Source organism: Muntiacus reevesi, chromosome 3 (genome assembly GCF_963930625.1).
Source record: "Muntiacus reevesi chromosome 3, mMunRee1.1, whole genome shotgun sequence".
Lineage (NCBI taxonomy): Eukaryota > Metazoa > Chordata > Mammalia > Artiodactyla > Cervidae > Muntiacus > Muntiacus reevesi.
This window is the reverse complement of record NC_089251.1, coordinates 117,418,707-117,441,400: the sequence shown is the minus strand read 5'-3', so window position 1 is coordinate 117,441,400 and position 22,694 is coordinate 117,418,707. Positions and strand designations below refer to the sequence as shown.

The 22,694-nt window shown below is 46.5% G+C and overlaps 1 protein-coding gene across 3 annotated transcripts in view; it reads left to right on the top strand.

Annotated features, from left to right (window-relative positions):
* The window catches only part of DIS3L2 (DIS3 like 3'-5' exoribonuclease 2), a 364,225-nt gene that overhangs the window by 260,961 nt on the left and 80,570 nt on the right, over nucleotides 1-22,694 (top strand). For all 3 annotated transcript variants that reach the window (XM_065930351.1, XM_065930349.1, XM_065930352.1), the window contains one exon: nucleotides 12,210-12,443. In XM_065930351.1, coding sequence (XP_065786423.1) covers nucleotides 12,210-12,443 — 234 coding nt within the window. The remainder of the gene's footprint in view (nucleotides 1-12,209; nucleotides 12,444-22,694) is intronic.

Below are 22,694 nucleotides of genomic sequence, written 5' to 3'. Positions count from 1 at the left end.
GTCAGGTCAGAGGTCAGAATAATAAAGGAAGAGTCTCGCGGTTACAGTAGCAATCCATAGCCTGTGTCTCCCACAGCGTACCTGGCCTGTGCTGTCTGGCTCAGTCAGAATGCAAGCATGTACTCCGGGGGGCCCAATTCAGCCCCAGTCCATGGTGCACCCCTTTCAGCCACTTACGTAGCCCCCAGCTGAGGGGTCATTGTTGACTCTGGTCGTCCTCTGACCCCTCACCTCCAGGCCAGCAGTGAGTCACCTCAGCTTTGTCTCCAACACCTGCAGATTCTGTCCTCTTCCTCACCGCTTCCAGCGCTGACCGCTGCCTCCGAGCTGCCACCCCCTGACCTGGACTCCAGGGACCTCCCAACTGTCCCCCGAGCTTCGGCTCCTGCCCCACTTCATCTTCTACCTACACAGCGGTCTAAGGGAGTCTTCTAAATCAGAAATCAGGTCTCGTCTCTGTCCTTTTTAATGACCCTTCAGTCTTTCATTCGGAATAAAATCTAAGAAACCTTCAAAGTGGGATTTTTTTTTTTCCTATTCCTTTTTTTCCTCTGTCTTCTCTGCTAGAAATGCATGGATTCCAGAGAGTTCTTGGGACTCAAGTCTCTTCTCGTTCCTGGACCATCTGTACTCACATGGGAAGAGTGGCTTTTAGGGTGTGACCGAGCTCTCCGCTGTGTGGCAGCTCCCTAGCCCAGCTTCCGGGACCTGACCTCAGCGGGGGTCAGCCCTTCTCAGCCGCCACCTTAGAACACCCTGCAGGTCACTGGCCACTCCTCGTGGCTCTGGGGAAATGTTTCCAGTCCCCTCCTAACACCTCTTTCTGAACAGCAGACATTGTAGGGGAACTGGGATATGCCAGTTTAGGCTACCTTTTTTCAGATGGACCTTCAGTGCTGCTTAGAGGAATCCTTTTATTTGTTGCTTACATATTTGTTTCAAGCCTTTATTCTTGGACATCCTGGCGGTTCAGTGGTTAAGATGGCGCTCCCAGCTCAGGGGCATGGGTTCTATCGCTGGTTGGGGCGGATCTCACATGCAGCATGTGATGGCAAAAAAACCCCCAAAACCCCAAAAAAATGAATAACTTTGCAGTCAATAATAAAGGTAAATAAGTGAAATGGTATTAAAAAAAAAACTTTATTCTTGGTCTGGCTTACAACTTCATTTCCACTCTTCTGTACTTCGAGACCAACCATTCCCCCAGGTGACTTTCAAGTTTTCCTTCTGGAAAACCAGAGAGACCATCCAGCTGGATCTGCTGAAGTTCCTCCCTTCAGAGAGTCATCCTTCCCCTCTTGTGATGCAGAAAAAAACACATTCCTGTTCCAAACAGAGGGTAAGCCCTCCGTCCTCCAGATCTGAAATGGCATCAGCATCCCTCTGAACCACTCAGATCCTCAGTCTCTAGCCCACCTCACCCCTGCCACATCCCAGCAGTTCTAAGTGATAGCAGCTCTACCTTTGCCAAGCGTCTCTCATCAGTCCTTCCTTTCCTGTCGCCACAGTCACTGTCCCTGCCCAAGCCCTCACCATCTTCCCTGGTTGACAGAGACTGTTCATGGCCTCCTCATTCCATTTCCCCAGTGGTGTTAGGTGACTTTTAGAAGCTGAATCTGGTCCCATTACACTACTAAATATCCTCTTACAGTGGGACAGTGGGTTATGATTATCCACAAAAGTCCGTAATCTCCAGAGCATGACCAGCGAAGACCTCCACCAACCCCTCCTCGCATTGCGTGGCCATCCTTCAGCCCCTCAACCTCTGCTGACTGGTTCATTTGGCCTCATACAGAATTGTTCTACTACTACTGAGACTTTGCATGTGCTTTTTCCACTTCCTAGAGTGTCCTTCCCCTCATCCCTACTAACATGAATACTACTTATCCTGTGAGACTCAGCTAAAATGCTACTTCTTCCATGAAAGTGTTATTATTCCTTCATTCATTCATTTAGTAAATACTCATTGAAGATTTGCTGTGTTGAGACACTATACAAGGTATTGATGATACAGGAATTAAATATGCACCAAAATAGAAACAGTAGTTAATTCCCAATGGTGGATTCATAGGAGATTTTTTTTTCTTCTCCTTTTCCAACATATATTTTTTAAAAAATTTTCTGCAGTGAATTGATATTGTCATTGTAGTAAAAGTAAGATTTTGAGAGTTTTTTTTCTGTTTTTTTTAAAGGGGGGGCGGAGAGATATTGCAGTATGTTTGTAGGCTGCATAGGGAGGTGAATCGGCGATGCTGCTGATGAGGAAAGAAGGAACAATGCTTGGAACCAGGTCATGAAGGAAGGGGCTTCCCTGGTGGCTCAGACATACAGTGCAGGAGACCCAGCTTCGATCCCTGGGTTGAGAAGATCCCCTGGAGAAGGAAATGGCAACTCACTCCAGTATTCTTGCCTGGAGAATTCCATGGACAGAGGAGCCTGATGAAGGAAGTGGAAATTTCAGGACCTAAACTCCGGAGGGAAGATTAGCTCCCACTAGGAGGATGAGGACCACAGACTTCCTCAGTGCAGAGAAGGTGCAGCGTGGGGTCCCTGCTGAAATTTGGAAAGGAGGCAGGCTGGCCTTTCTGAGAATGTGCTTAGATGGGAAGACCCCCGCCCTCCCTGTCAGAACCCATTTTCCCATCTTGCTGCCCCTACAGCACCTGTCAGTGCCGTTTGTATACAGATCTATCATCCGACTGGACCTTAACATCATTCTTAATTTTTTTCAATCTATTCTCCTCGTACACAGCACAGGGGCAAAAGCCTAAAAATGCTTAAAAATTGCTTCATAAAGTGAATTGCATAGCCATTTTCCAGGGCTTCCCTGGTGGCTCAGTGGTAAAGAATTCACCTGCCAAGCAGGAGACATGACTTTGAACCCTGGGTCAGGAAGGTTCCCTGGAGGGGGAAATGGCAACCCAGTCCAGTATTCTTGTCTGGAAAATTCCATGGATAGAGGAGCCTGGCGGGCTATAGTTGATGGGGTCACAAAGAGTTGGACACTAGTTAGCGACTAAAACAACAACATACCCATTGACACAGTTCTGTTCAGCCTGCCTTATTAAAATGATGTTTCCTTGGTAAGGCGTTTTTATCGCAGCAGCCTTCTCAGCACCCTGAGCTGTATCCTGGGGTTGAGGAGGGTCTGACACAGCTGCCCGAGTGTCTTCCCCCCACTGCCTTCCCTGCTCACCCTGCTGCTAACACACCAGCTGCCAACCATGGAAATGCTATAGAAGTTGAAAAAGAAAACTATGATCCTCCCGGGTCATCTTGTGTCTGCAGCAAGCCCACAGAGCCAAGCGCAGGACTGTGTGACTGGGGGCTGCAGGTCATGGTAGAGAAACAGTGCTGGGTTTATGTCTTCTCCTAGGACACTGCAGGGGAAATCTTGCCTAATCAACTCCCAGTGAGAGACCATAGCTCTCAAGGCTGATTCTGAAAATAATAGAAAAGTTCCCAGAATATTCATTTTTAGTCCTTAGCAGAGCAGGGCAAAGTCGCTTTATTTCAGACCTATAGAGATAGCCTGGGACCAGAGGAGCCTTTGGAAGAACTCTGTTGTGTCCTTTGTGTCCTGGTTTGCTAACAAAGATATCAGGCAATTAGAGGCTGACCTAAGGTCATTTCAAGGTAACAGCAGACCTGAGCACAGATTTTGCTGTGAATCCCTGAGTTTAAAGTAAAAATTCAAAATAAATAATTTCAAGACATAACAAAACAAGACATGTATCATTTATAGAATCGTTGTCGCTGTTGTTTAGTCACTAAGTTGTGTCCAACTCTTTTGCAAACAAAAAAAAAATACTTTTTTTAATCAGCCTTTCCTGCATTTTGAGGTTACTAATCATGAAGTTGATTTAAATGTAAGGACTTGGGCTCTGAGGTTAATAAACAATGTGTTGCTGTGCTGCATGCCTTTAAAAGAAGGATGGACCTCGTTTTTGGAGAGATGACTTCGTTTGGTCTTTTTGGAAGGCTGGGACTGAATTAGCCTCACTGGCTTTAGAAATCTGTGATTCTGTTTTTCCTGGGTCTTTCTGAACCCAATCTTTAGAAGCCTCCTCCATGGCTCTCCCGTGCTTTCCTCCCATTCGTCCCTTTCCCCCACCTGCAGCTTCCTTCCCACAGCCCCCAGGCCTCCCAGCCAGTCTACCACCTCCAAAGATTCCTCCTGCCCCCACCCCGCTCGCAACTGTCTGCAGTAAAGAGAACACTTTTCAAAGACTTCCCTGGCTTCCCTGGTGTTTCAGATGGTAAAGAATCTGCTTGCAGTACTGGAAACCCAGGTTCAATCCCTGGGTCAGGACTATCTCCTGGAGAAGGGAGACTGGAGGAGACTCCTCCAGTAGTCTTGCCTGGAGAGTCCCATGGACAGAGGAGCCTGGTGGGTTCCCTGACATTGCAAAGAGTCAGACGTGACTGGGTGACTGAACACCTTCCAAAGACTGCCCAATTGGGGTCCCTCATCCTCTGTCACAGGAATGGAATTCTCGTCTTTTGACCATATCCTGCCTTCAGACTCTCCTGCCATTTCTAAGGTTTACAAGGCAGACACTTGAGGGAGTTTCCTTATTTCCTTCATCTTTGACTTTGAAGTTTAGACCTTCAGGTCAAGATGCTGGAGGGGAGTAAAATTTGCCATCCCAGGATATCTCTCGGACTTCCCCTCAGTTGATAAAGAATCCACCTGCAATGCAGGAGACCCTTATTCGATTCCTGGATTGGGAAGATCCACTGGAGAAGGGATAGGCTATCCACTCCAGTATTCTTGAGCTTCCCTTGTGGCTCACCTGGTTAAGAATCTGCCTGCAATGCGGGAGACCTGGGCTCAATCCCTGGGTTGGGAAGATCCCTTGGAGAAGGGAATTGCTACCCACTCCAGTATTCTGGCCTGGAGAATTCCATGGACTGTATAGTCCATGAGGTTGCAAAGAGTCGGACACGACTGAGCGACTTTCACTTTCAGGATATCTCTTGGGCATGTGGATTGTTTCAAGCTGAAAACAATCAGGACCCAAAAGACTCAGGAAGAAACTCTGACTTTACCTTCGCTGTCTAAAGAATGTAGATAGAGGGCCTGCTTCTAAAAGGGAGAGAGCTATCATCACAGATAACTCTAGGATGGACTAGGTATGGTAGACAGGAGGAACCTTTCAAAATCTGTTTTTTTTTTTAAAATTCCTGTGTGTGTCCCATTGTCTCTGCCTGGTCCATACATTGTAAACAGTTGTTTACCAAGTATTTGCTTTTCCACCTTCATGTGAATTTCCTTCCTTCCCTTCTAAGTCCTGAATCACTAACTCAGCATCCTCTTTTGTCATTAGTTGAAAATGGTATTTAAAGTGAAGCTTTCAGCCATTTTAGTGAGTTACTCAGCTTTCCTGAGTCTTTCCCATGTTTTATTTGATTTTCTCCTGTTAATCTGTCTCATGACAATTTAATTCTTAGACCAGAAAACCCTGGAAGGGTAGAAAAAAATTTCTTCCTCCCCAACAATAGGAGTAGGCCTGATTATAGTCTGAGGGACAACAGACTAGGCTGGTGGCAAGTGGCCTCAAACTGTAGAAGAGAACACAATTGACTCCATACAAATTAATCTTCCAGAAAATTCTTGTACATACACTGCCTTATAAACTAAAACTAGCAAACACATGGCCTCTGGTACCCATGCTCCCTCCTAAGCTTCCAAAAACCGGGTTTGCCTCTTGATGGGTGTTGAGCCAAAAGACACCACCAATCCAAAGAGTGGGAGAAGGAAGGGTTTATTACTTGCAGCAAGTAGGAATAACATGGGGGATATTTCCCAAAGCAGTGTCTCCCCAGAAAGCAAAATTGGGGAAGTTTTAAGCTAGGATGCAGGCAGATTCCTAAAGGGGCTTCAGCTAAGGAGGGTTCAGCATAGAATTGGGGCAAGAGTTGACAGAGTCCACATGATAGTTGGTTGAAGTCACAGGCACCAGAAAAGGTCAACATCATCATTCATAGGTCCCAGTTAATCTGGTAGTTGAGCATTATAAGGGTGGTTGAATTTTTGCAAAACAGCTTCAGGCTAATCTTTACCATTGGAACAGAACTAGGAGTCTTTACAACTGATTTATTATCTCCAATGTGGTTAAGTTAGCTCCCTGGCCTGGTAATAGCTGTTTGTTTTTACCTTCTTTCGTTCGCTTAAAAGCAACTACTGAGACCCATTCTTCTGCAAGAGCAAGCATTGTGGCCAGGCTCAGATCATCGAATGGCTTAGGCCTGAAGTTGTTTCTCTTATTTAAGAAAGTCGTGTGTGGCTCACTACCTCCAGGGACCCCTACCCAATCTCCTTACACAGCACCCCGACACTGAGATATTTCACTCTTCTTTCTTGAGAGGCACAGAGCCAAAGGTCATTCCTCTGTAACTACTTCCTGCTGAGAATGGGCATTGCAGTCTCCCTAGTTAAAGTGAAGCTCTCTCTGCTAGAGCTAGAGAAGTTTGGGGGTCCACAGAGTAGTGGCTGAATGTGCATAGCATTATTCTAGCAGGTGTAGGGAGGCACAGCAGGAGAGGCAGTTAACAGCAACTTTGCAACTTCACTGGCAGAGTCTTGAGCCAAGAGCCCCCTGACCCAAACCATTTTCTCTAAACTGGGAAGAGGATCCTTCAGAGGAGATTTAATTTTTTTTCATATGCATCATGAAGTGACTCACATAAGAAATTCATCAGGTATAAAAACCACCATTCAGTAGGTCTTATAAGTTCCTCCTTCAACAGCTGTTAAAGTATCAAGGGCCATGCAGTTCTAGAGGATGACTTTTGGTATCATAGAAACTTCCGAGTTCAGCAGATTGACAGCCTGATTACTATCATTGTAAGTATCGTTCTTCCTGAGTAAATTTCACAAAGCCCTGTGTGTGAATGATGCTGTCTTCTAGTTTTTTTTTTATTTTTTAATGCATTTTTTTCCTTAATAGTAAAAGCAGATATACATTCAGTAGGCCACTAAACAGGACACTTCGGTCACTATAAAGTAAATCATGTATTAGCTGGAATGGCTTCCCAATACCTAACTCAGTTCGTGGAAATTTATTTTATCACTTTTCCTTTTGATTGCAAATCTCTTGGTAGGTCATATTTGTCCCTCAATGCCAGGGTGATTGCTGCCTGGCATCCATCATGTCCCTTGGTGCCAGGCCTCCTTTTTGTTTATAAATAGTGGCCTAGTTGTCCCTCTTGGGGGACAACTCATCAGATACCGTGAACAAGCTGAGAGGTATGTTAATAGGGAAATATTTTATAAGCTATATGTTGTATCAGTTATACTGAATTGTCACACAGACATTATACATGTGCTTTTAGCAGTAGATGTAAAGCAAGCAATGATGTTTGTTGTTATATGTCACACAGTAGTTATACTCTGTGACGGTTTCACTGGATAATTTCCTTTAGTTTTGTTGTGCGTGCGCTAGTTAAGAGTACTTGATAAGGCTGCTGGGAATCTAGAGTCTTCCATTTTTATAGGAATCAGGTAGAGACAAAAGATTAATGTCTCAATCCTACCCTCAAAGGTATAATTTACCAAGTTGGCGTAGGTTATAATTAGCTTAAGGGAAAAGGTATCCTTATATCTGGAAAACAGATTAAAAGCCAACGATACTTCTTTGGGAAAGATCCCCAGTGATCTCCTTACTTGCCGAAAGTAATAACTCCTTCCTTCTCCTGCTTTTTGGCTTGGTTGCAGCTTTTGGCTCAACATCCACACAGAGGTAAACCCAGCTTTTGGGTAACAGGCGCAGCTGGGCCACAGCACGAGAAGACACAGCTAGGTCTAAATGGGAGTGTGTTGCTGACAGTGTCTTGTCAGCGTCTTGTCACTTACTCTTTGATCCTACCATGGTCTTCTCTGTTCTTCTTTAAGAAGGGACCTGTGCCTCGCTCTGTCACCACTGGCCTGGCTAGGAGTGGGCCCAGCAGAGGAGACCCCTGCTTGCTCCTCATGAGCCACCTCCCTCACTGCCTCTGCCCTCTGCAGTCGCCAGCACCTCCCCATCACAGACATATCGCCATTGGCCTCTCCTCACTATCTTCGAGCACTGCCTTTTTCTGCCCAGTTTCTTTTTAGATACGTTTCTCTTGGTACCTTTGACTTTTTTCACCCCTGGGCCTTCCCTGCCCCAAGGGGGTTGCCTCATATTCACAGTAAGAAGAGGCAGAAATCCATGCACCCCCTACCCCTGATCATTGCAGCAGCCTGATTTTGTTCCAGTCAGGAAAATGGTTCTTCCTATTACGTTTTGTTTGTTTTTATTGAATTATAGTTGATTTACAATGTTGAGTTATTTTCTGGTGTATAGCAAAGTGGCTCATATATATGTGTGTGTGTGTGTGTGTGTGTGTGTGTATATACGGTATATATATATTGTATACTGTATATTCAGTATATACTGAACTGAACTGAAGTTTTTCATCATAGGTTATTACAAAATATTGAATATAGTTCCCTGTGCTATACTGTAGGACCTTGTTATTTACCTATTTTATATACAGTAGTGTGTATCTGCTGATCCTAAACTCCCATCCCTCCCCTGCTTTCCCCTTTGGTAACCACAGATTTGTTTTCTGTGTTTATGAGTCTGTTTTGTAAAGAAGTTATTTTTCTGATATATTTTTTTAAACAAATAGTTTATATACAGAAGCCCAAAGCTGTAGTGGAAGTGATTTTGTATCTAATTACTTAAAATTACAAATTAACCCCATTAGCAGTTTTTTGAACCAAATATTTCTTAATGAGACACTGACTTTTTTTAAAGATTAAAATTTTAAATACATTTGAATGGAAATTAATGGTTTTCAAATGATATGGTTTCCTCACGACTTTGTATCTATTAAATAGAAAGTTGATATTTTATTTTCTTTACTTCACTGTCTGTCTCTTTTGTGACCTTCAGGAAGATATAATAAAAAATAACACTTGATTTTGAGTCTTTAGCACAGATCTGATCCTGGCCGCCACTTAGGAGTTAGTGTGACTTTTCGCAAATCCCCAACCTCTTCTCTCAATGTAAAATGGGCCAAATAACATACTCCCAGGTGTGTTGGACTTCCTAGGTGGCAAAGAACCTGCCTGCCAATGCAAGAGATATAAGAAATGCAGGTTAGATGCCTGAGTCAGCAAGATCCCCTGGAGGAGGGCATGGCAACCCACTCCAGTATTCTTGCCTGGAGAATCCCATGGACAGAGGAACCTGGTGGGATATAGTCCATGGAGTCACAGAGAGTCAGCCATGACTGCAGGGATTTAGCATGCACGCACATCCAGGTGTGTTAGAGAGATTTGAGAGGGTCGGAGGTGTGAGAGCTCTGCCACTGAGCAGAGCCATGTGGTCTGCGGTGTCAAGCCACTTCCTGTTCTACCTGGTACCAGAAAGCAGATCTTGAGGTAGACAATATTTTCTCCTTTCTAACTAGGTTTTTTTTTCCCCAGCCGGATACCTTCAGTGGATATTGGCACACTGTTTAACCCAACATCCTAAATAGCAGTGTCCTAGAGTGTATGCAGGAAGCTTGCCGCCTGCAGAAAGAGAGTGACCCAAATCCTATGATGAAATGAATGGCAGAGGAAGGCCATGATTCTTCTCTGAAGGGTTCTGTTTACGAAGCTCCTCGTGGTTTTTTTGCTTTTTCCATGAAAACGCTTTGTCCTTTTGTCTTCTGCCACTGGCCCTAGTTACAAACGGGGCGTTGATGTGAATCCAGTTTCCAAATTGGAAATTAATGAGGTGTCCCATCCAGAGAAGCCTTCCTCCTGTTCTGTAAGGCACGCTGGCCCCGGGAACCGACACCCCCGCCCCAGCCAGGTCTCTGCTTTCCTGTTGACCTTGACTGGGTGAGGGGGTCGTGGGCATCCTTGCCACTCCACCACAGTGTGGTTTCTTGGCCTGAGAGTTTTTTAAGTCTGTGTGTCAGGTGTGACTTCCAGATTCAATGGGTTGTTTTTAAACTGCCTGACCGTCTCTGGGCCAGGAAGTTCTTACTCGCCCTTCAGAGCTCCTACTTCAGCCATTCGTGTGTTCAAAAAGAAGGTGCAGATTTTCTGGAATGGAGGCATTAAGGGAGGGGAGGCCCAAGTAAGGTGACAGAGTTGTGGGAAGCTTCTCATCAGTGCCGAGTCCCAGGTTTGCTGGTGTCTGTGTTGTCATTGACAGATAAGGAGACAAACCGAAGGGGCAGTGGGGCCAGCGAGGAGGAAGAGGCAGCTCAGACTGAGCGGTGCCACCCTGTGAATGGCTGGCAAGTTTTGATCAGGAGTAGGGGACTTCAGGTTTTGCCAAGTTACAGTGAATATGTTTTAAGAACTCCTCGGGATTCAAAGTGGCCCCTGGTCAGGGCCCAGCACTACAGAAGAGGGTTCAGAGGGAGCCACTGAGCTGTTTAGACCCAGGATACATGGACGTCGGGGTGGCAGAGTATCTAGGAACCTCGTGGAACGTACCTCAAAAGTTTATCCATAAATACTTCAAGGGAGAGGGCCTGGATCTGTCACTAGCATTTTAAAGTAGTTCTTGACTCACCAGTTTACGTGAAAATAGATGCCCAGTCAGGGTGATCCGAGTCGCTCCACCCTGTGTGCAGTGGTGACCCGGGGTACATATGTAAGGCTTTCCTGTGTCTTCTAGGAAAAGGGGACAAAGACTCCAAGAGGCCAGATACCCTCTGACCCGGATGTCTGAGGGAGTGTGTGAAAAAAGAGCAGTGGGACTGAATGAAAAGGGACATTTCCCCAAGCTGAAGACAGACTGTCCAGCAAAATGTTGACACACCGAAGGAGGAGGATTGACTGACTGGGTTTGGAATGAGTTGTAGAAAAGGAAACAAGCGTAGTCTCCAGGGGAAATCTTTGCGACCACAAGAATGAAGAGGTCATGGCCCCGTCATCCTAGAGGAGGTTGGAGCAGCTCCATGAGTGGGAAGTTTTCAGGAAATACGGCTGTGATGGAAGGATAAGCATGGGCTGACCTTGAAAGGGGCTCTTCTGGGGACCTGCACATGCTGCTTCCCCCAGGACTGCTGGACAGTTGCTGTAATTGCCCCTACAATTTCTCCTGCATTCAGTGCATGCGCGCATGCACACACACACACACACACACACACACACACACACACAGTCTCTGGAATTGCCTCTACAGTTTCTCCTGCGTTCAGCACATACACACACACACATCTCCTGAGAGCCAAAGTCAGGACCCACTTGCCACAGCAGAACAGTCATCAGCACACACACACACACACACACACACACGCACACGCGCGCGCACACACACACACACACACACACACACACAGAGTCTCTGGAATTGCCTCTACAGTTTCTCCTGCGTTCAGCACATACACACACACACATCTCCTGAGAGCCAAAGTCAGGACCCACTTGCCACAGCAGAACAGTCATCAGCACACACACACACACACACACACACGCACACGCGCGCGCACACACACACACACACACACACACACACACACAGAGTCTCTGGAATTGCCTCTACAGTTTCTCCTGCGTTCAGCACATACACACACACACATCTCCTGAGAGCCAAAGTCAGGACCTGCTTGCCACAGCAGAAGAGTTATCAGCATAGTATTTTGAGTTGCTTGTATTTTGAGATGAGAGTAGTTTTTGAAATAATTTAGAAAGTATATTTTGAGGGTTTCCTTTTTTTTTTTAAAGAACATTAAAGTCTGATATTCCAGATCCAAGACTCTTCATTATAAGGCTATTTGCACTAAACCAAAGAAAAATGTGAGTGGTTTCTATTGTTCACTTCCCTGTGCTTCATGGCTGCCATTTTAAAGAGTAGTGGTTCTTCCTTCAAGGGAAGTACAGGGTGTCAGAGGGGTCTCTCTAGCTCTTCAGGTAGGAGCTGTGTGCCCTCGAATTCTCATGGTATGGACAGCTGTGGGCTGGGCCCTCCCCGCTCCCCACCGGGGTACACCTAGTAACCCTTCAGGCAGGTGTTTTCAGGAAGCCTTGTCTCTGGAGTTGTGACTGGAATGGTTTAGCTGGTAAAGGGGGAAGAGGGCAGGGGGTGCTCAGTCAAAAAAAAAAAAGCTGGTGCTCGTCCCTCCTCGTTTCCTCAGTCTCTGTAGAATGTGTACAGATGAATGGCTGCGTGAACGAAAAACCTGAAGGGAAAAAAAAATTCTCCCTCACAATCCATCCGTCTCTGCAGATCCTCGCTGAATGGTTTGGCCGGACCATCATCCGCTCCTGCACCAAACTGAGCTACGAGCACGCGCAGAGCATGATTGAAAGCCCGACCAGGAGAATCCCGGAGAGGGAGCTGCCTGCCATCTCCCCCGAGCACACGTGTGACGAGGTGCACCGGGCTGTCTTGAACCTCCACGGAATCGCGAAGGAGTTACGCAAACAGCGATTTGTGGACGGCGCACTGCGTCTGGATCAGGTCAGTTGTTTCCTCTTTTCAACGCGGCCCACAGACCTGACTTCCGCCAAAGCCCAGTGTGTGTGAGATTTAGCATGGCAGGCCTGGGGCTTGTCCCTCCGTCCTTTCCTCAGTCTCTGCCCTCAGATAGTGTCCTCTGAGGCAGGCGGGAACTGCCTCCCTCGCGACCCCGCAGACACCTGGGGCCTCATGACGTGAGCCCGCTGGTCCTGTGACAGAAGCCTCTTCCCTCAGCTCAACTCTGGCATTTCCTGGAGTCTGACCACCCTCTTATTTATTTCTCTTTCCACAATCCCTCTCTGAATGAACCCCTGTATTCTTATTTTAACTTATTCGTGTCCGACTCTCTGTGACCACATGGACTATAGCCCACCAGTCTCCTCTGTTCATGGACAAGAATACTGGAAGTGGGTAGCCATTCTCTTCACCAGGGAATCTTCCTGACCCAGGGATCGAGCCAGGGTTTTCCGCGTCTCCTGCTTTGCAGGTGGATTCTTAACCGCTGAGCCACCAGGGAAGCTCATTTCTTCTTTGAGCTATCAGTTAGATGCTGAGAACACCAACATTAGTTTCTCCATCCCTGCCCTTCTTCCCCAGGCCCTATGCCTGCCACCCAAAACTCCTCACCTGGCGCTTGCTGTCCCTTCTGCCGGATACAGTGACCAGCGCCCACGGTGAGCTGCACACATGGACTGTGTTCCCTTCCACCTCAGCTCCCTGCAGGGGAGCTGTATGTTTCAATGGTCAGCCTTCTTTACCCCCATCCTGGCTATGCTGGTTGTACATGTTATAATTACACACTTTAACTGAATATTAGGTACACTGATCAAATAAGAGCATTTAAAAAAGCTGCCGTTTCTGTGAAAACTAAGTTAAATGGTTTGTAAACACTTGATGAAGATGAATCTTCAAAAATTGTGCTGTTTGGGTGTGATGACTATAAAAAGGAGGGGGGAAAATCGTAAAATTCAAGAGGAACTTTGTACTCAGATTGCATTATAGATATCTAAGCTCTTTTAACGAAACAAAAATTATAAGTTATAGGCAATGAAGTATGCGTAGTTTATCAGAAAAAAGTATGTAAAAATCCAACTAGCATACTCTTTTGTAAAAGTGAGTGTGAAGTGAAGTCTCTCAGTCGTGTCTAACTCTTTGCCATCCCATGGACTGTAGCCTACCAGGCTCCTCCGTCCATGGGATTTTCCAGGCAAGAGTACTGGAGTGGGTTGCCATTTCCTTCTCCAGAGGATATTCCTGACCCAGGGATCAAACCCAGGTGTCCCACATTGTAGGCAGACACTTTACCATCTGAGCCACCAGGGAAATCCTAAAAGTGAGTGGATGTGCATTTATATAAATTTTGTTATTGTTCAGTCACTTAGTCATGTCCAACTTTTTCTGATCCCATATACTACAGCACGCCAGGCTTCCCTGTCTATCACCATCTCCCGGAGCTTGCTCAAATTCATGTACATTGAGTCAGTGATGCCATACAACCATCTCACTCTCCGTCATCCTCTTCTCCTGCTTTAAATCTTTCCCAGCATCAGGGCTTTTTTCCAATGAATTGACTCTTTGAGTCAGGTGGCCAAAGTATTGAAGCTTCAGTTTCAGCATCAGTCATTCCAGTGAATATTCAGGATTGATTTCCTTTAGGATTGACTGGTTTGATCTCCTTCCTGTCCAAGGGACTCTCAAGCGTATTCTCCAGCACCACAGTTCAAAAGCATTATATAAATTAAGTTAAACAAATGTTTAGTTATGTATGATTCCCCTCTTCAGCCAGCTTCTGGAAAAGCTAACCCACTGCCACTTCAAGCACATCAAATGAGAGAGTTCTGTTACACCATTTTAGAGACCCTTCCCCATCAGATCGTTATAAAATTGGATTGAATTAAATATGTTAAATACTCTAAATACTGTAAAAAAAAAAAAAAAAAAAAGCCCATTAGTGATCTCAACTTGCATTAGGAGGTGTCAGTGTAGAAGAATGATCAGAGTTTCAAATTGCTACTGATCTGTTGGCATGTGTTAGAATGAGAATTTTATTGCTGAAAATAACTATTTTTTTCAATTATTTTTATTGGAGAATAGTTGATTTACAGTGTTGTGTTAGTTTCTGCTGTTCAGCAAAGTGAATCAGTTATACATATACATATATCCACTCTTTTAGATTCTGTTCTCATATTGTCATTACAGAGACAATTGAGTAGAATTTCTTGTGCTATACAGTAGGTCCTTATTAGTTATCTATTTCATATATAATAGTGTGTATGTGTCAATCTCAATGAAAATAATTTGAGATACTTGTATTTCATCAGCCCTCTCAACTTGTAGATTAGAAGCTGAAGTCCTCAAAGGTTAAATGAGTTTCTTATATGCAAGCAATCCAGATAGCCAACTCTTCATTCACTTTTCTTCCATTTACACCATGCTGACTTGAGAGAGAGAAGTTTCCCTTCCAAGTGAGAAGAAAACCCTGAAGTCCTAATTAGGTTCCAGTTAATTAAGGTTTGAAAATAATGGAATTGCATCCTTGGGGCTGTTTCCTTGGTTCCAGGTCAGTGGGTAAAGAACCCACCTGCCAGTGCAGGAGACACAGGAGAGGCAGGTGTGATCCCTGGGTCGGGAAGATCCCCCGGAGGAGGAAATGGCAACCCACTCCAGTATTCTTGCTGGGACAATCCCACGGTCAGAGGAGTCTGGTGGGCTACAGTCCATAAGGTCGCAAAGAGTCGGATACAGCCTGACTTATGACACACCAGAAAACAAGTATCTGAGCCACAGCTTTGGAAGAAGGGGTACATTGGTCTCCTGCGGCAGGTTCCTGGCAAGATCATTGATATATCAGCCAGACAACCCGTCCAGCAGTCCCTGCATTTGTTCCCCTTTGTCTGCTGCCTGCATCTGTCCTCACAGAAATCCATTTTTCCTCGGTGCCTTCGGCACAGCCTGCTGTTTGGAGTCGCTCTCTGATGCTTTGTGTGCCCCAGTTCACTGTGTCCACATTTTTGGTGGCATGTCAAAAAAAAATATGTCCTTCTACCCTCCTGTAAGAGGAGACAACATCTGTGTGCTGCTGCATGCCCTTGAAGGCAGAATAAACCTGCTAAGCCAGAAATTTCCCTTTTCCAAGACATGAGTTTACCCTGATGATCTCCAGAATGAGTGAGGTGGAGGACACCAGCATGGGGCCTGTTTGTTGAGTCAAGGGGAGACTGGTTCGGAGGTCACAGTAGCTACACAAACACAGAGCAATTTGATCACTGGGTGACTGCAGGCAACAGCTTAGTCCAGAGTTGCCTGGCCCGCATCTGAGATAGTGTGTCCCCCGAGCTGCAGGCCACCTGGGCGGGCTCCTGTCCCTGGGACCACCTGCCTACAGTCCTGTGCACTTACCCAGTGTATGCTCAAGTATTAGCAAGTTCTATGTGAACTGTAGTGTGAAACACACTGGGAAGCACAGCCTTTGGGTCGGATTGCTGAGAGGTCCTAGCTCAGGGAAGTGACACTCCTTTGTTTCTCTGCCCCAAAGGTCAGATCAGGTGCTGAGTGCATTCTGTTTGCTTTTTGGTTGGTTGAGTTGAAAAATAGACCGTGTTTTCTGCTGCCATGTTAAATCTAGAATTTAACACAGATAATTGTGTTATTTTATTTATGACAAGTGCTCAGTTGCTAAGTTGTGTCTGACTCTTTGTGACCCCATAGGCTGGAGCCCACCAGGCTCCTCTGTCCATGGAAATTTCCAGGCAAGAATACTGAAATGGATAGCCATTTCCTTCTCCAGGGGATCTTCCTGACACAGGGATCGAACTCGTGTCTCCTCCGTTGGCAGGCAGATTCTTTACCGCTGAGCCACCAGGGAACACACACCACTCCTATTTCTTAATAAGTGTGCAGATTAGGTGGCCTGCTCCCTCCTAGTGTGAAAGTGACCCTGCCTGACTCTGATGTGATAGGATGACAAGGCCTCAACTCCTTTTGGAGTTGTGGCCTGAGCCATTTCTTTCAGAAAGGTCAGCAAGGGAGGATGGTGGGGTGCCAAATAGAGCCCCCAAAGAAAGACATCTTAGGGAGTACTGACTGTTTTCAGGAAACTACAGCTTTCTGGTTCTTTTCCTCCAGCCTACCCTTCCTCAGTCAGGTGAGAGTGCTTAGAGGCAACCCTGTGTGAGGGCTTCTAGAGAAGCAAGCATGACCACAGGAGGGAAATAGCACCGCGTCTGGACCCCGGCAGGCAGGCAGGGCATGTGAACATCTCCTGCTGAGCTGCTGACTTTCTGGGTTTAGAGAAAGTTGTAGTGAAGAAAGTTTGATGTTTCCATCTTCTTAACTTTGAAGGCAAAGTCCTCCAAACTAATGGAACCTTTACTAAATTCTCAGCTGCATCTTATATGGATCCCACATAGCACAGTTTTGAAGCCCAAACTTCAAGCAGTTTCTTTGAGTGGACTTGATTGTAAAGATCAACTTTGTGGGAACAGTTTTTAAATGCCTTGGGACCCAGGCTGCCATAGAAGGTATCATGGATGACCTTGACCCCGCCCAGCCTTTAAGGCAGGCTCTGCAGACTTCCTGTAGGGAACCACTGTAGGGAAAGAGCAAGTTAACCAAGACGGCATGGCCAGACTCTCTTGCCTCAGAGCCTCCTACTCTTGCCCCACATTTTGTAAATAATGGTTACGTAACAGCTGAGATTGCTTATAGCACTGCACATGTGTGTCACGAGGTACTCGCTTGGCCATGGGCTACTTCTGTAAGCATGCATAAGCTCCACCTGGAAAGCCCCTGTGACTATGTTAGGTTATGTTCTGGCTGCTGCATCAGCCAGGAGAAAATAAACGTGTCTGCAGTTCCTGCAGCTCCTTAAATCTTCTTCCAGCCTCTTAGCTCATGCCTTGCCTACCTTGGGTTCAGCAAACAGTGCACACGGTGAGATACAGCAAGGCAACCAGGTAGAAACGATTGTTGTCATTCAATCAATCAGTCGTTTCCGACTCTGCAGCCCCACAGACTGGCAGTACACCATGCTCCCCTGTCTCCACTCTCTCCTGAAGTTTCCTCAAACTCATGTCCATTGAGTCAGTGATGCTGTCTAAGCATCTCATCCTCTGTCACCCCCTTCTCCCTGGTCTCAATCTTTCCCAGCATCAGGATCTTTTCCAATGAATTGGCTTTTCACATCAGGTGGCCAAAGTACTGGAGCTTCAGCATGACTCCTGATTTAGGCTTTGTGGGCCATCTGGTCTCTGTCTCAGCTACTCAGCCCTGCTGCCATGGTGTGAAAACAGCCAGGGACAAACAAACAGATGAGCACAGCTGTGTTCCAATACAGCTATAAGGACACTAAGAAGTTTGGATTTCATATAATTTTCATGTCAAAGAATAGTATTCTTCCTTCAATTATTTCTGAATCGTTTAAAAATGTAAAAACCATTCCTAGCTCATGAGCCATGCAGAAAGTAGGTGGTAGGCCAGAGTGGACCCGTGGTCCGTAATATGCTGAGCCCTGCCTAAATGAGATCCAGCTCTCTCCTCAGTCAGCTTTCAGCAGCACGTCACCACTGCACTGGGAAACTGGGCTGGGTCCTAGAGAGCGCTTGTGCCAAGTTACCTCTCGGGATGGTTTCATGCAATTAAGCAAATTATTCCTTTGATTAGTACCATGCTTGGCAGGTCCAGTTGGAGGCCTAAAGGAATGAATCTGTTTAGCCCCAGTTCCCTTACCCTGTTTTCAGTCGGGTAGCTTTCATTATCCTGAAGCAGAAAGAGCAGTGGTTCTTAATTTCCCACCTCTGCGAGCTCGGCAGCCTCTTCACAGTCAGATCTCATCCCACCTACCCTGCCTTCCTGAGCCCATATGCAGAGACGCTGGCTCCGCCGTCTGGTAGGGTGTGCCGAAGTGGCGACTGTCAGAGCGAAGCTCAACTCTGAGGAAGCTCAATGGCGTTTCTTCCCCAGCCCCACCCCTGCTGCTGTATGCAGCAGTGTATTTTGTTGAATTATGCATTTAAAACTATCGTTAAGCATGTTTCTGTTCCTTCTCTGTAATGTGGTTGTTTTTAAGAAATGAGCATTCCAGCTGTCTGCTATTTAATTTTTGTACAGTATGATAATTGGCGCCAGATAAGGAGGATGGAAAATTCAAAGACGCCTGCCCCTTGGAAGGAAATCTATGACAAACCTAGACAGTATATTAAAAAGCAGAGACATCTCATTACCAGCAAAGGTCCATCTAGTCAAAGCTATGGTTTTTCCAGTAGTCATGTACGGGTATGAGAGTTGGACCATAGAGAAGGCTGAGCACCAAAGAATTGATGCTTTCAAACTGTGGTGCTGAAGAAGACTCTTGAGAGTCCCTTGGACAACAAGGAGATCAAACCAGTCAATCCTAAAGGAAATCAGCCCTGAGTATTCACTGGAAGAACTGATGAGGAAGCTGCAATACTTTGGCCACCTGATGCAAAGAGCCCACTTATTGGAAAATACCCTGGTGCTGGGAAAGATAGAAGACAGAAGAAGGAGGCAGCAGAGGATGAGATGTTTAGAAGCATCACTGACTCAATGGAAATGAATAAAAGCCAACTGTAGGAGATAGTGGAGGATAGGGGGACCTGGTGTGCTGCAGCCCATGGGATTGTGAAGAGTCAGACATGACATAGCAGCTGAGCAACAACAAGGAGGATGTACATAACCATCCTGCCTGGCTTTTCTTTGTCTTGTTCCTTATATCCTCACTTACACACTGGAGAAAGCTGTTGATCAGGTGACTGGATGTGTTTGGAGACTTGGTCTTTATTTTCTTAGTCATAGGGTCCTCTATTCAGCCTGTCTTCAGAAAGTGTTTACTAAGTACAGAAAGCAGGTATGTGGTAGATGCTGGAAATGAATAGTCCCCGTTCTCAAGTTTACTGTGCAGTGCAGGAACCAGCAGATCACACAGAAAATGCGCAGTGCACAGCTTTCCCAGGGTGCATGAGACTGCACAGGAGACGACAGGTCCTGTCTCAGGATCAGGGATGACGTCCCAGCGGGGATGGTGTGCACAACAAGGCTTTAAAAACTTGAGGGGCTAGCCAGGCTCTGAACACAAGGGGGTGCATTTCAGGCTATTGCAGGCATGGAAGAGGTGGGAGGTGACACCTTTGGACAGCGTCCAGTTGTTCCAGATCATGGAGTGCGATGAGAGAAGGGAGCTCGGGGAGAGGGCAGGGGCCAGGCTTGAATTCTGCAGGAGGGGGCTTGGGAGCCGTGGGACCATTGCAGACACAGAAGGGACATGAACGGAACTGTGTTTTAGAAGAGCTTACTGGCTGCCTCATGGAGAGTAGACTGAAAGAGAAGAAATTAAAAAAAAAAAAAAAAAGGAAGCTTATATTTCAGGTGAGAAATGATGAGGGCTAAACCTGAGATAGAGAATGTGGGGAGATAGAAAATTACAGATCGAGAGAGGAAGGAAGATTGGCAAGCCTTGACAAATTGACTGTCCTAATTAGATGTGGAAGGGAGGGGCACAGGTGCTGAGGGAGGAGAGGTGTTTTGTTTTGTTTTTTGGCTCTGCTGCATCTTCTTTGCTATTCAGGCTTTTCTCTAGTTGCGGCGAAAGCCGGGGCTTCTTGGCTCTAGGGCATATGGGCTCAGTAGTTGTGTGGTTCCCAGGCTCAAGAGCACAGGCTGAGTAGTTGTGGTGCACAGCTACCTTAGTTGCTATAAGGCATGTGGAATCTTCCCAGGCCAGGGATTGAACCTGTGTCTCCTACACTGGCAGGCAGATTCTTTACTACTGAGCCATCAGGAAGCCCAAGGGAGGAGAGTTGAATCAGGGACTCAGACTTCAGGTTCGGGCACAGGCATTGATGCAGTACTGCAACTGAGAGGGAAGTACCTTAGATTAGGAGAACTGAGAAGTACCTAAGTACCTTAGGAGAGGAGAGTTGAGTTTGGGGGGCCACCTGGAGACAGAACAGGTTGAGATGTGGAATAAGCATGTGGGTCTAGAGGTCTGGAGGTCGGTCGGTCGGGCTCACCTAGAGGCAGCCATTTGGGAGCCATGTCACCTCTGCCACCATAAGAATCACTACCGTTCTCTTTCAGGTAGTGATAAATAGCACAGGAGGCTTCTACTAGAAATTCAGGGTTCTGGTTGAACGTGGACAGGCCGTGGAGATAGTTCTAGAACCAAGGAGGGTTAAAGAGTATTTATCACCCTGTCAGATTTCCCCCTCTTTTTTCCATTTACCAGCTTCATGATAATCATATAAGCAGGATTTTCATTTCCATGTGTGCGTCTCATTTATAAGTGAATCCACAGCCCAGGGTCTGTGCTCTCTTGAGAGGCTCCGGGAGAGAGGCTGGGGAGGGAACAGCCTCAGGCTCCAGCTCTTGGGGGGCGTGGGGCACAGGACTTCCTAGTCAGAGGGTGTTGAAGTCCTTCCTTTGAGAGAGAGAGTGACTTAGTGATCACACTTTAATTTCATGTGGAATCAGGGAAAACAGTCCAGATTTATGCATCCCAAGGCATGGACGAGACTTGAAAACTTGACCTGGTTGTATATAAACAACACTAATTACACCCACTTGTGTGAGCTGATCACTGTTTGTGGCTTGTTAGCATACACATAAAAACTAACGCATATCATTAAGTGTTGGAGTAGGTCTGCTGAGCAGCTTGTTATTATAACCCTAAACTTTCATGTGCTCACCCTCCCTTTAGGCATGTCACATAGTCATTTACTCATAATTTTCAAAAATTAGAAGGAATGCAGGGAGTAGTATTCTGGAAGTTGTTAAAAATACAGACTCAGACATGATTTCCAGCCCTTACTAGACAGATGTTTCTGGGTTCCTGTTGTGTTACAACTACTGCTCCTAGTCCTACAAAGGAGCCTGAGGGCTGTGGAAGACAGACTTTCTTCTACTCTAGAGGCGCTTAGTGAATTTGTGCAGAGCTCTGCACTTAGAAGAAACTTCAGCAAGATAAAAGCAAGGGCATAGTAAGTTGGCTTCCCTGATAGCTCAGTTGGTAAAGAATCTGCCTGCAATGCAGGAGAACCCAGTTTGATTCCTGGGTTGGAAAGATCCACTGGAGAAGGGATAGGCTACCCACTCCAGTATTCTTGGGCTTCCGTGGTGGCTCAGCTGGTAAAGAATCTGCGTGCAGTGCGGGAGATGTGGGTTCAATCCCTGGGTTGGGAAGATCTCCCGGAGAAGGGAAGGGCTACCCACTCCAGTAATCTGGCCTGGAGAATTCCATGGACTGTATTGCCCATGGGGTCACAAAGAGTTGGACACGACTGAGTGACTTTCACTTTCTATGTGCTTATGAGAAACTTCACTAAGATAAATTGACACAGGGCTAAAGTAATACCCAGCCTGATGGTTCTTAGGCAGATGGAGTTAGTGAAAACAGGCTACTTGGGAAGGGCAGTCCAGAATCACACGGTGATCAGGGTGAAGGGCATGCTTGGTGAAGCAGAGCTGAGGGCCAGCCAGTGCCCACTCCGTTGAGATTCAAGGGATGTGTTCCATCACACTCCTCTCCCATCTGAGTTCCGAACCCACTGAGAAATGGACACACAAGTCAGACTGAGATCAAAATCTCCCATCTGGTGAAGTTTGGATTGGAGAAAGGCAGCCTGAGCCAGCTCAGGCATTTGGAACAGCTCAGAAGTTAATGGTGTAAAAGGAAACTCTGAGGGGGCGACTCGAGGGGGCAGAGGGTAGCCAGAGCAGAGGGAGGAAGGGTTGTGTTCTGCAGAAACAGGGCGCTGGGCACCGAGTACTGGGGCGGCCTTCGCTGCTCAGTGCCCCTCAGTGAGCACCAGTAAGTGGCTGATGCGCCAGCTCTTGGTCGGAACACCAGGACGTATCCTCAGCAGAAGGCTGAAAACTGGTGTTTATATGACTTCAAAAAGTGAACGTGACTCCCACTTGACCTCTGGAAGCTTTTCAACTTGCCTTCGGGCTCTTTCTGCTTACCTGTTACCATCTCTTACAGAAGGGGGGACCTCCACCCCTATAGACCTGTCTTAAGTTTCCAGGCAGCTGAAGACTGAAACTCCAAATCCTGCTGCAGAGAAGCTTGCCTTGGCCAGCCCCTCCTGCCCTCCCGCTTAGGGCTCCCAGAGCATCTTATTTACACCCAACACCTGTCTGGATCACGTTTGCACATTGCTTTCACGTTTTCACATTTTCCATTCGCTTCCCTGTCTCCTTCTCTGAAACTGTGGGTTCCCTAGGGCTAAGGACAGC